Below are 13,845 nucleotides of genomic sequence, written 5' to 3'. Positions count from 1 at the left end.
TGGCACACACATCCCCATCATGGCCCCGGACTACCTGGCCTCTGAGTATATAAACTGAAAGGGGTACTTCTCTTTGGTGTTGCAGGGGGTGGTAGATCACAAAGGTTGTTTCACCGACATCAACATTCGATGGTCAGGGAAAATCACAGTTGGTGATGTAAAGATGCCTATTGTAATGTTAGGTGACTCTGCTTACCCTTTGCTCCCTTGGCTTATGAAGCCCTCCACAGGATTCCTGGACCCCAGCAAGGAAAACTTTAATCATAGACTCAGCAAGCACAGAATGGTGTTGGAATGCACCTTAAAAGCAAGGTTCAGATGCTTATTGACCTGTATGGACCTTTCTGAAACTAAGGTCCCCACCTGATTACAGCGTGTGCTATTTGCACAATATTTGTGAATCCAGGCAGGAGACTTCCCCATCCATCTGGAATTTCAAAGCTGAGGCCATAGATAGGGCTTACTCACAGCTGCCTACACAGCCATCTACCAGTAACCACACTGAGGCAGCAGCAATAAGGGACACTTTAAAACATGGGTTCCCAAACTGAGGGGCATGCCCCATGAGGAGGGCGTGAAGAAATTCTAGGGGAGCGTGAGGCCACTCAGCCTCCCCCCGCTTCATTCTCCCCCACCTCAAGAAAGAGCCCACTCTCAACCACGGACTCAATTGGTGAACTACCAATTGAGTCCTCCTTTCTTCAGCATGCAGGGTGCTGTGAGCAGCCCCTGCCATTTTATGTGGGTGACTCTGCAGCCACTATAAAAAGGAAGTGGCTGTGAAGAGCCATGGGGAGTGCCCTACTGCAAATGTCAGCGAGTGAATGAGGGTTGGGGGAAGGAGAAGGGGAAGGAATGGAGGAGAGGAGAGGAGGCTGGGGGTGGCTGGCTGGGGGCAGGGGGCTTGGGTTGCCTAGCTTGAGGGGAGGGGAGGGGAAGGGCTCTGGCAGCCGAACCATGGTTCTGGCTGGTGGGCAGCTTGCGCAATGGGGGCTCTAGCAGCTTGCGCCTAGCAGGGGAGCTCTGATTCAGCTGGCTGGCTTGTGCACGTGGGTTGGAGGGGGGCTTTGGCTCAGGTGGCTGGCCCTAGCAGTGGGCAACTCATGGCTCAGGTGGGCAGCAGCCCTGTGGCTTGGGTGAGTGGCTGGCCTGCGGGGCTCAGAAGGTGGCCCTGTGGCTCAGATGGGGGCCCCCACGGCTGGCTGGGCTCAGGCAGCTGTCCTGCAGTTCAGGCAGCTGACCAGGGCTCTGGCAGCTGGCCAGCAGGTCACGGAGCTCAGGTCTGTGACTCCAGGGCTCCAGTGGCTGGCCTGCGCCTCGCGGGTTTCAGGCTGGAGGCTCATGGGCTAGGGCAGTGGGCTGGTGGGACTCCGGCGGTGGGCCTGCAACTAGGGCGGCTGGCCAGGACTCTGGCAGCTTGGGCCTGCGGCTTGCGGGGCTTGGGTGGCTCAGGCCCACAGCTGGCAAGGCTCGGGTGGCAGGCCTGTGGCTCAGGCACTTGGCAGGGGCTCATCATCCTTCCCATTAAAATGCAGCATCATCCTTCACATTAAATTCATTTTGTTTCTGCTGTTTCTGATATTAAATTATATTTTTATTAAACTCTTGGGCCAAGAAAAACTATTTGTATTTTTATTTTTAAGTAACATTTTTATCATTTTTTGTGTTTATTTTAAACTATGAATTGAATTTTTTGTTATAAGGGGGATGGATGATGGTAAAGAAGAGGTGAGGGGCACGAGGGTTTCTCAAGCATCAAAAGGGGGGCGTGATGCTGAAAAGTTTGGGAACCTCTGCTTTAAAACATAGCTTCATGAATGATCTGTGACACACATGCTACCTATGTATTTCTCTGTTATAATGCCTATAAATCATACTGTATCTTAATGAATAAATGCTTTTACTTGCTGGGAGGAGATTATGTTGCTGAAAGTAGGATGCATGTGGTGGGTAGTTGTGCCTTCAGCCCTTCTCTAACCTGCCCGGTTCCGTCAGCCACATGTCCACTGTGGACCTGGGCATATTGGCGGGCAGCTGTGCCTTCAGCCCTCTCCCAGCTCACCTGGTTCTGTCTGTCGTGTGTCTGCTGCGGACCTGTGAGTATCGGTGGGCGGCTGTGCCTTCAGCACTCCCCCAACCCTCCTGGTTCTGTTAGCTGTGCGTCTGCTGTAGACCTGGGTGTATGAGTGGGCAGCTGTGCCTTCAGACCTCTCCCAGCCCCCAACAATGGTTTGTGTTCCCTACCGCTGCTGCACACCACCATATCACACTGAGCTGAAAGAATTTATTTTATTTTGGTGAGAGCAGGAGTTTGTGGCAGGGAAAAGAAGCCTACTCAAGGGTTCTTGAATAGCCTTTTGCAGTGTCCTTTAGTGCTAGAGCAGCAGGCTATCCTTGTCTTCCCTCCCCAGATTCGGAGACTGCGACAATGGGGGTGGGCGACTTCTCTTCAGGGGACTCCGGGCAGCAGGTATCAGTTCCTGCAGTGCTGTGTTGGGAGTCCCTTTACAGCTGCAGCAGGGAGTGCTGGACCTCAGTTTGCTCCAGAACAGCTGTTATGAGCTTTGCCGCGGCCTCACTCTGCTTAGCTACAGCCTCACTGCTGAATTCTCTGCTGAAACTCAGCTTGATTCTGACTCCACTGAGTTGTACTATGATGCTGCTGAGCATTGTCCTTTGTCAGCTTAGAGTGTTCTTCTTCATTCCGCTCCATGTGCTGCAGGATGAGATCTTGCTTACACCTCTTTCTGATCCCCTCTCCTCCCACTAGGCATTGCATCTGGAAAGTGAAGGTCCAAGTTAAGATATAATTCACATAATGTGCTTTCAAATGGAATGAATGGGTCTCTGTGTGTACTATCAGGGAAAGTTTCTTTTTTGAAGGTTGCTAAAGGCTCATTAAAGATGTGATTCTAAGCATGCATTTCATAGTACATCATTTGCCATCACTTATCCAGCACATTTCTTTGTGGACGTGGTAAGATATAAGCAATTGTCCACTTTTCGGGTGAAGAGGAGGGCTGCAAAGCTAGGAAAGCCATCAGATGTCCTGGGGCAGAGAAAAAAAATTTTGGCTGGTCCTGGAGCCATGCAGCAAGAGGAGATGGTGGGGAAGGGTTTGATTGCAGCTGCATGGACACCTGCCTCGGGGAGATCCCTGTAAAATAAAAAGAATAGAAAATAAAATAAAAAAAAGAAATGCTGAATGGAAAGGGACATGGTAGGAGAGACACCTAGCAGAGCCCAGCAGTTGCGTGGTGCTGGGGAGTCCTGAAAAATCAAAGCAAATGCTGGATGGAAAGGGATATGGGAGGGGAGATGTCCAGCAGAGCTGACAGCTGCGTGGCACTAGGGAATCCTGAAAAGTCAAAAGAAATGTTGGGTGGAAAGTGACACGGGAGGTGAGATGTCTGGAGAGCCTGGCAGACTTGGGATTCCTGAAAAATCAAAAGAAATGCTGGATGGAAAGAGACATGGGAGGGCAGATGTCCCGGAGAGCCCAGCACCCACCTGGTGCAGGGGATTTCTGAAAAATCAAAAGAAATGTTAAGTGGAAAGGGACTTGGGAGGGGAGATGCCCTGGAGAGCCCAGCAGCTGCATGGTGTGCAGGGCTCCTATGAAATAAAAAGAAATGCTGTGTGGAAAGGGACATGGGAGGGGAGAAGCCTCGAAGAGCCTGCAAACCACATTGTGGGGATAGGGAGTGCCTGCCAGGTGCTGCAGGCAAAAGTAAAGGGTCAGGAGGCTTGTTAAAAAAAAAAAAAAATTCCAATGCAAATTCCCGTGCTTCTGTAAGTTGCCAAAGAAGACATCACCATCCAAAAACTAACAGATATGGACAAAGAGGACCTGCTCATGCTGTGTGATCACAAGCTTAGAAAATTTGCTAAAATGCTGTGGTGCCATGACACCAGGTTGCTATCTGGTTTCCTGGCATGGCAATGTGTGCTACCATGGAAACCGCAGCAAGTCAGGACTATCCTAGAATCTTGTGAAAAAAATGCAAGACTGCCTGGATGAGGCCTTCGAGGAAATCTCTAAAAAGGAGAAGTGGTCCATCCCAAGAAACATTAACACACTGTTCTGAGGGGCACAGAACAATAGTAAAGCTATATCCATAACAAACCCTATACCTACCCACTCACAGCCGGCTTCTAGCATGCAGAATAAATACCGAAACAGCTTGGTGCAGGGGCCTCAAGGACTGGCATGGAGGGAACCAGTTCCAGGTCTGTGGTGAAGAGATGTGGGCTATTGGGTATCCTTGGTCCCCTGCTCATTGCCCCCTTCCTCCTGTCTGTCCTGTCTTTTCCTCTGGGACACCTTGTTCCTCTCAGCTCACCCCGAATGCCAGAGCAGGGCCTTCAAAAGTGTCATAAGTAAGACTCGGCTCCATGGTGGGGTCATGCCCCATAAGCATGTGCAGCTGTTCATAATAGTGACAGGTCTGTGGAGTTGCCCCTCACTGGTGTTTGGCTTCCTGGATTTTTTGATAGGCCTGCCGGAGTTCTTTCACCTTCACCTGGCATTGCATAGAGTCCCAGGAGTAACCTCTGGTGATCATCTCGTGCAACATCTCATCATATATTGCCGTGTTTCTCTTGGCCACCCAAAGTTTCTTCACCACTGATTGGTCTCCCCAAATAGCAAGATCCAGAATCTCCTGGTGGGTCCATGCTGGGGCTCTCTTGTGAGATTGAGAACTACTAGGCAGATCACAATCCTGAGTGTTCATGATTGGAGTAGATGGCTACCAATGCAGTGTGATGCAATGTGCAAAGGATTTTTTTCATAATGAACACTTTATATTTGCAGGGCTGGGTGCTGCTAAATTCCAATTCTAATTCAAATTCTAATTTAGTCTAAAATTTGTGGGTTTCCTGTGACCTTCCTCCTCCACCCTTGGATGGAGAGCAGTGAAGAAGGAAGTAGACAAACATGGAGGGTCACCACGTAGCTTTGTGGGGTACATATGGGACACTTCTGGAGGCTAATACATTTGAATTAAGGATATGGCGCTTCCACACTAATCTTTATTTGAAATTTTAAATTCTAAATTGATGCTATACCCATCCCGTAACATCAACAATTTGTGATCAGTATTACAGCTCAATAAGCCAAGCTAATGGTGTTTACAGTGAAGACAGTGATGTTTTAATACCGAGCTAACTTCTTTAAATTCAGTTTTATCTCATAGTGTAGACACAGCCCAAGGATTCAGAAGCAGTGTCAGTCAGGCAGGAGATGGCCCGTAAGAGACTTTAAAAATACTCTGCAACTAAAGGCTTCTGCTTAAAAATTCCTCAAGGTCATAGATTGCTTGGTCTTGGGTGATACACTGTCATCACCCAAGTGTAAAAAAGTCCTTTGAGAGCCCATGAAGACATTTGGCAATTTCTTCCTGTGGGGGTACCCTCAAGTTCTTTAACCCTTCCTCTGGAGAGAAGGAATGGAAAATATCATTTAATTAGTTAAATGGTTAACTTAATGTTTAACCAGTTAACTTATTGAAAAGGGTCGGAGGCTCCGACTTTACCTCCTCAGCTAGGCTTGGGACTCATGTAATTGAGATGCACATCATCAAACACTCAAAGTGGAAATGAACAGTTACAAACCTTTTCAAAACTGTTATTCTTCGAGATTTGTCGATATAAAGTAATCAGGCTTGTTCTTTATACCTATGATGCTCCCTTTCTAGCATCCTGTTTTTGTTCTAGGGTAAGGAGAGTTCTTAAGTTATCTCAGTTTTTGTCATGTCTGTCTGTAGAAATGTAGATCCCTTGAAAACAGCAGTATGGTGCTGAATGACTTTTTTGAGTTGGAAGTTGAACTTCGTGTATTTTTCATCACCATGAAAACTATCTAGACTTAATGCATTTAAAAAAAACAAAAACAAAAAGAGAGAATTAGGTCTACATTTCTGACTTAAACATATAAAAGGAAATTGGTTGCAGATATATGGTGGAAGTATTCCAAAAACAGTGCACAGAAAGCTCCCAGGTCATGGGATTCAGGAAGCGCGAGCCTATAGAGTTCTATTGATGGAAGCCTAAGGACACTCTGAATTAAATTTAAATGCTAAAATTAAAAATCTTATAAGGTAAATCTAGTTAAGACTTAAACTCTGATATTTCCAAAAGTATCAAGATATGGTGCAACATGTAAATATAGATAATTTAGTTTCCTGGATGCCAGTGATATCTAGCATCCGAAAGCAAAAAAAATTCAGTTTCTTTCGATAAATAGATCCCATTCTGTCACAAATAACTTGAATTTTTGATCACTTAAATGTTTTTAACCTTTTTATACTGATTACAGTAAAAAGCAGCAGCAATAAGTGGACTATTTACTATACTTTATTATTGTTTGTAAGCATTTTAGGTGTTGTATGTTATTGATTTATGCTTATTGTAATTTAATTATGTGGTTAATTGATTTACATTTTGTCCCTTACTAGTTTGCACAAACATCTTGTTGAGCATTTAAATGCAGAAATAGTGTTGTACACCATCACGAATGTGAAAATAGCTTTGGAATGGATCCAGTCAACTTTCCTGTACATGAGAGTTTTGAAAAATCCCGTTCATTATGGTTTGTTGCTTTTAAATTTATTACAATGTGATATTGGATTATATGTCATGACTAAGATAAAGTAGGGTACAATAAACTACCTGCATTTTTTGGCAAGTAATTTTTTGTGTTGGTGAGAAATGATTTAAAAAAGGATTAGTTTTACTTGTTTTGTCTTGCCTTTTATGGACTGTCATTTCAGTAGGGAGTGAAGACAATGAAGTTGTTAAAAGTGACCTGGCACATCTTTAGGAAAAAGGGTTTCAACCATGCTGACGTAATTAGCAGACATTTCAACATATTTTAGAGTTGTACTACTTTTTCATTAACAAGTCTGCGGAATTTCAGCCTATGTTTACCAGCTTCCTACTGTGTTGAGGTATCATAGCACACACAAAGCTGGTGGGATATTACTGTTGCTTTTCAGCTGTGAGTATTGAGTGTGCCTCCAAGGAAAGGTAAATCAACTTTTATTTAATATTGAGTGGTTTTTTCTTTTTAATATCCTTATTTTATAGAAAATAAAATGAGGATATTAAAATTCAAGAAACTGCTTCATATTGAATAAAAACAGATCTATCTTTTGTCCCCAAAGGCAGATTTTCTCTTCAGCATTGATCATATAGGATGCTGTGCCAACCAGCATAAAGTATTCTATGGTGTTTAGCAGATTGGGATGTCTGTGATTGTGGAGCAGTTGCTTTTGTGGCACTGAAAAATAAAATAAATAATTAATAAATTTTAATCTTTTTGGTTGACATCTTCTCAAGTGATAAGTGGCTGTTCAGCAGCTGTTAGTAAGGCCACCCAGATTTCAATCTTTTGTTTCCTGGTTTGGTGGGAAGTGGGAACATCACATAAGAGATGCTCTTAACTTGTTGGGAGGAGCAAGATGAGGAAAGCTGCATATTGTTGGAGGACTACTAGCTAGGAAATTCTTGATTTTGCATAGTTGTTGGTGCTCTGTGGGCTTCCAACAAAAAAGTATTATGTTCCAGTGAAAGAGGCTTAATTTCTGTTCTTAAACTCTATATCTCAAATTCCCTGGTGTTCAGTGTGGTGCAAGAGAGAGGTTGTCAATACCAATTTCATGCTAACCATCCACACAGGGATTGGAAAGGCCTAGACTTACTTGAATGCAAGGCATAATCATGAGCCATGCTCCAGTTTTGAATCTCAAACTGCAAAGCTCAGATGACTAACTACTTAAACTGTTCCACATTGGAGGAATTCTTTCATGAGTTTTTGGAAGCGAAGAATGAGAAATTCCAATCCCTAATATTGGAAGGGATTGCTTCCCTTCTTGTTTGTAGAGCCCTTGAAGCCTTGTTGGGTGCTGTAGACACTGCTATACAGTTTGTTGCAACTACTGTGGTCATGAGGCCTACCTCATGGCTCCATCTCTCTTAGTTTCCTAAAGACTTACAGACCATTGTGGAAGACTTACCTTTTGAGGGCCAAAAGCTATTCTCTGGGCATGCAGATGATTCCCTGCACTCCTGGGAGGGCTCCCAAGATACACTCAGATCTCTCTGCATCTACACACCGGTGCTGAAGAGAGGTCCAGGAAAGCACCACTTCCCCGCTTGCTTTAGACAACTGCAATATGCTCCTTAATGGCACTGTGACACCCAGGGCTGAAAATAAAGGTCTCCCTCAAAGTGTAAACAACAGGGGATTATCTCTCGCACACCTCCGCCAAAACAACAATTTTGAAAGTATGTTCCAAGAAGCTTCCATCTCCTCCAGTCATTCTTTGAGGTCCTACCAGCTTGGTGATTTATTCTTTCTCTCCCAACCTGGAAACAAATTACATCAGAGAAGGTGGGTTCTAGATACCTATCCTCTTTGTATCTGTCTCACCCGCCATCCTCACACCATCTCTCTTCAAGGACCTGTCTCTCAAACTTGCTCTAGGGAGAGAAATAAATCATCTGCAACTGGGGGCCACAGAACCAGTCCCTTTCCAACATAGGGGACAGTGTTTCTTCTCACGTTATTTTCTCATCCAGAAAAAATCCAGCAGCTATCAGCCCATCCTGGATCTTTGTGATCTAAACAAGCTAATCATACTGCATGATTTGAAGATTGTTACCTTCTTTTCTTGTATCCCATTACTGGAATAGTGGGAGTGGTTCTCTGCCCTGGCACGCCAAGACACATACTTTCATATGGATGACTTTCATGGATGATTTTTCCAATTTGTCATGGGCAGCAATCACTATAAACAAAACAAGAGTGGGCAATACTTTTTGCAAGGGGGCCACTCCTTGAAATTGGAAAGTTGTTTGGAGCCAGCTCTGGGGCTTTAGGAGGAAGGAATGTGGGGCCGGGGCTGAGAGGAGAGAGTTTGTGTATCTAAGTGAGAAAGAGACTGGGTGTGAGAGCGAGCAAGCGAGCTATGGGGACTTGATACAGATTATATATGTGTGTGCCATAGGGACTGGGAGAGTGTGTGTGGTGCAGACTAGGTGTGTGACAGAGACTGTGTTTGCCAGCTGCTTCTGAATAAGTTTCTGAGACATGCCATGTGCTGCCTCTTTAAGACAGGGAAAGCTGTGCTTCTCTGTTGTTTCCGCTTTCCCCTTCCCTGCAGGGATGAGGTATGCTGAGGAGGGTATGTGTGTGAGAGAGAGAATGCTGGCTGTGCCTTATACATAGTGCACTGCCTCTTAGGACGGGAACTCATCTCCGGCTTTCATCATATTTCAGACTGGAGCAGCTCTGTTGTGCGTGTCCCTCTCCCCCATCTCTTCTTACAGAGATGGGATATAGGGGTAAGGGGACACCCTGCCTTCAGCACTCCACTCCACTCTCCTCCCCAACCCAACAGCTAGTAGTAAGGTCCTGGGAGCAGCTCAGCTGCAAAATGGAGCAAGGTTGAGGGAGGGGTAGCCAAACACACACTGCTGGCACACTGCTAATCAGTTGAGTCGGCTGGATAGAAATGCTGGGTGGGCCGGATCTGACCCACTGGCCTATTTTGCCCACCTCTGCAGTAAAAAGTACTGCCTTTTGGATTACTGATGGCCCTTGGGTATTCTCCAAGGTCCTGACAGTAGCAGCTGCTTACCAAAGGAGTCAAGGAATTATCTTTCAATGCTTGAACAGCTGTGTCCTCAAGACCCCATCTGAAACCAAGGCTGCTCCTACACATGCCACCTCCCATCGGAGGCGCTGGGGTACTGAGGCAATTCGAAGCAGGCTAATGAGGCACTAATGTGCATATTCAGCACCTCCTTAGCATAATGGTGGCTGCGTGAATTTCAAAGTGCAGATTTCAAATTGCAGATTGACCATGTAGATGAGGGCACCTTTGAAATAAGCGCACCACTTCGACATTCCTTTACTCCCACAGAACTAGATAGGAGTAAGGGAATATCAAAGTGGGGTGCTTATTTCAAAGCTGCCCCCATCTACACTGTGAATAAGCAATTCGAAGTCTACACTTTGAAATTCTCACAGCTGCCATTATACAAATGAGGCGCTGAATATGCACATCAGCGCCTCATTAGCCTGCTTCAAATTGTCTCATTACCATGGCATCTCCGACAGGAGGTGGCATGTGTAGAAGCAGCCCAACACGCTCTCAGCCCCCCACAACAAAGGACATGTTTATGGAGTTATGCTGCCTCAAGAACCCAGAAAAGTCCTCTTTAATTCTAGTACCACACCAGGAATTAATTGGCACACAACTGGACACCACACAAGCCAGAGCTTTCCCACCACTTCGCAGATTCTTGACTGTACTAGATCTGATATCCAATGTGCAAGTCTACCCCAAGATCTCTGCCAGAATGTCTCCAATTTCCAGGCCACCAGGCAGTGGCCATTTTCAAGGTCAGACACTCAAGATTGCACAGGCAATGTCTTCAGGCATGGCTCCATAAAACATACAGTATATCTCCCCAACAAATACAGCCTTCACAAACTCTTATCCTTGCTGATGCAAATCAAGGGCTCATGACTTTTCTGGACATGGCCCAATAATGCCTATGTTGGATTTCCTTTCCTTCAGTCACTACTGGCCATGATCTTAACAGACTATGCCTCTCTCAGTTGAGGAGCATATCTCTGTGATCATACAGTGCATGGCAAACGAATCCACTCTACAAATCAATCTCCGAGAGTTGTGAGCAATTTGCAATTCCTGCCAGTATTTCCTCCCTCTCCTCATGATCAGAATCATGACAATCTTGCCTATATGTTTTACATCAACAGACAAGGTGGAGAATGTCTGCTCGGAGACAACTCAAATTGTGGCACGGGTGTATCCAGCACAACATTACCATTTCAGCAGCATACCTCCCTAGATATCAGAACACCGACTGGATGCATTAAGTTAGAGATTCTCTTATGATCATGAGTGGGAACTGGATATGCATTCTCTTCAGCCCATCTACAGTTAATGGTGATGTCCTACCTTAGATTTTTTTGCTACCCTGCACAGTGTCCATTGCCTTCAGTTCTCTTCCAGAGTGGGACTGGGATGCAGATCACTGGGAGATGCATTCTTTATCACGTGGGATACACCACACCCCTGTGCCATTCTTCCATTTCCCTTCCTATTTCAAATAGTTCACAAAGTATAGGAGGACCGAACTCTCATAGTTATAATTCAAACATGGTCACAACAGGTTTGGTATACTCATCTCCTTCACTCAATAGAGTGATAACTGATTTCTCTCCAGTGCCACAGCTCCTTTCAGAGGATGCATGCTCCAACTATATGAGTGAAACCAGGTAATCACTATACTCCCAAATGAACTCTCATAGAAAAATGATAAAAGGCCAAACACCCTATCACAGAGGTTCCCAAACTTTTTCCAGTCGTAGAACACTTGGACATCACTGTGCTCTCTGCGGAACACTTTATGCTTTTTACATCAGCATGCTAACTATGAGGAACATTACTAACAGGAAATATTTCATAATAATATTAATTAAATTATTGTATGGTAAACACAACTCAACAAATAATAATTGAACCAGACATTAACATAACAAATATAGCGGGGACAACAGATAAAATGTAAATAAAATCAGCATATTTGCTTAATAAATTTAATGTGAGGGATGAGCCTGATGGCACCTGATATCCAGTGTGATAGCTGACAAATGAATCCGCTATTCATTCTCTGCATCCCGCTTATATCTGTACTTTGTTTTTGTGGTGATGTACCTGGAAAAGCCGATTTCACAAAGATAGGTGGTAACAAAAGGCAGGATTTTCAATGAGTGCTTGCTTAGTGATATCTGGGAACTTGTGCTGTACTTTTACCCAGAATTTGGTAAGATTGTCACTGGAAAATTCCAAATTTAAATCCCCATTACACGTGAGATCAATATACTGCTTCATGTCTTTACTACTGAAGTCAGGCGTTATGCTGTTAAATGGATTGCAAATCCAGCCACACTCACCAGTTTCAGCAGGCAAACATAAAAAGTGATGTGGAGTCCTTATATGCTGAGCATTATATCTCTTCCTTCACTGCATTATCAGTCTTGAGATTACACTCTGAGGAAATTTTCCAGGGTAGGAAGGAAACTAAGTTGACCCTTTTCTACACTCAAACACCAGAATTCAAGCATTTTTTTTGTTGCTGAGATTTTGTCACAAGCAGTGTAAAATCGAGAAAATTCCATCCCAAAATTTATTTTTTTCCCTGAGAATGGGGAGATCGATATTACTCAGTTTCAATGGCAGAACACTTTGTCATAGCTTGCGGCGCACCAGTGGTCTGCCCAAACATAGTTTGGGAACTGCTGCCCTATCACATCTGAGCACGTTTTTCTCAAACTGATCACTTTATGTCTGACTCCTCAGGCCTTATCATCAAAGGAAACCTGCGCAACACCTTCAGTAGATGAGCCTGAAAACTTTAATTCATAACTGCTAGATGCTAAAAATAGTGGACTTAACAAAGATACTGTTTACAGTTTAATGCATTTTGCTCCCTACTAGCCGTTTTTTATCCTAAGACTGATAAGGTATGTAGTGCAAACTTCATTTTAAGCGGTCTCCTAGAACATTAACAATCTGTATTTAGCTGTAGCACTTTGGTTACTATTTCCAGACCAGAGTAAGGAAGGCATCTGTGAAGTTCAAAAGTTTGTCCTTTTTACCAGCAGAAGTTGGTCCAATAAATGATGATATCTGATCCACGTTTCCTCTCTCATATCTGGCACTGACAACAGAAGTGCAATTGTAAAATAGTATCTATTTCAATATATGCAGAAGTTCGGGCCAATAAAAGGTATTATTAGCTCACTCACCTTGTGCCTCCATCATAAATGTCAATTTGTATGAGAGATCTGCTACTGTACGTAAATTGATATTTGTATCTCAGTAAATTGTTTAATAGACAGTAATATTGAAAAGTAAATGTCTGAGTGTTAATTGAAGGGCCACTTTGCCTTTTCCTACAGGTGTTTCACCTGGATTAGACAGAGTTGGAATTGAAGCAAAATTACAAGGTCAGTGCCTTTTCATATTTTTTGAGTACAGCATGACATTTTTGGCCAGATTCTTCCACCGTATCTAAGTATTTGTTCAGTGCAACTACTGATGGATACAATTCAGTGGGATTAAGTTTGGCTGAATCTAGCCTTCAGTGAATTGTTAAAGCAACGCTGGTAGTTTCATTTAGCTTGCATACTATTCAATATTGTAGATAGTTTACTATCTAAATGCAGTTCTTTAACAAGTCATGCTCAAATGCACACTTACGCAGCTTCTGGTATACCCTACTCATAAATCAAGCTTTACATAGTTAGATTCATTTCATTTTGAATGATTTTCATTTTCCTTTTTTCCCTCCACTGATTTGTCATTTGATTTAATCTCTTTTCCCATTCTTTTAAAATTTGATCCACAGAAATTTAATGTCAGGTTCCCTCTTTCCATCATATCTTTAGGCCAGAAAACAAATTGATGTAACTTAAATACCTACAGTTTATCCAAAAACAGTTTTAAAATTGTATGATTACTCTACGTGGAGCATACAGTACTTTTTCGAGTGCTATCCCCATGGGTGTTCCATGGTAGGTGTTAGGTTCATCCAGCACCACAGCAAGGAAATTTCCTTAATAGCACTCAGCGGGGCTGTGCTTGTGTGATCCTGGGTATGCGCTTGCATGATCCCAGCGCACGCTGTTCGCACTGCTGAGGACCGCGTACGCAACCTCACTCTTTCCTCAGTTCCTTCATCACTGCCTTAGGCTAAGGACGGAACTCCACTCCTCTCTCCTCAGCCTATAAAATAGAAAGATTT

General features: G+C 44.0%; 1 protein-coding gene across 1 annotated transcript in view; it reads left to right on the top strand.

Moving 5' to 3' along the window:
- The window catches only part of LOC142017927 (putative ATP-dependent DNA helicase HFM1), a 97,276-nt gene that overhangs the window by 45,039 nt on the left and 38,392 nt on the right, over positions 1-13,845 (top strand). Inside the window, exons 16-17 of the mRNA XM_075003283.1 lie at positions 6,459-6,592; positions 13,001-13,048. Of these exons, the coding sequence (XP_074859384.1) occupies positions 6,459-6,592; positions 13,001-13,048 (182 nt within the window). The remainder of the gene's footprint in view (positions 1-6,458; positions 6,593-13,000; positions 13,049-13,845) is intronic.

Source organism: Carettochelys insculpta, chromosome 9 (assembly GCF_033958435.1).
Source record: "Carettochelys insculpta isolate YL-2023 chromosome 9, ASM3395843v1, whole genome shotgun sequence".
NCBI classification, from domain to species: domain Eukaryota; kingdom Metazoa; phylum Chordata; order Testudines; family Carettochelyidae; genus Carettochelys; species Carettochelys insculpta.
Note: the sequence above shows the minus strand (reverse complement) of the source record. Positions and strands in the feature narration are given on the sequence as shown.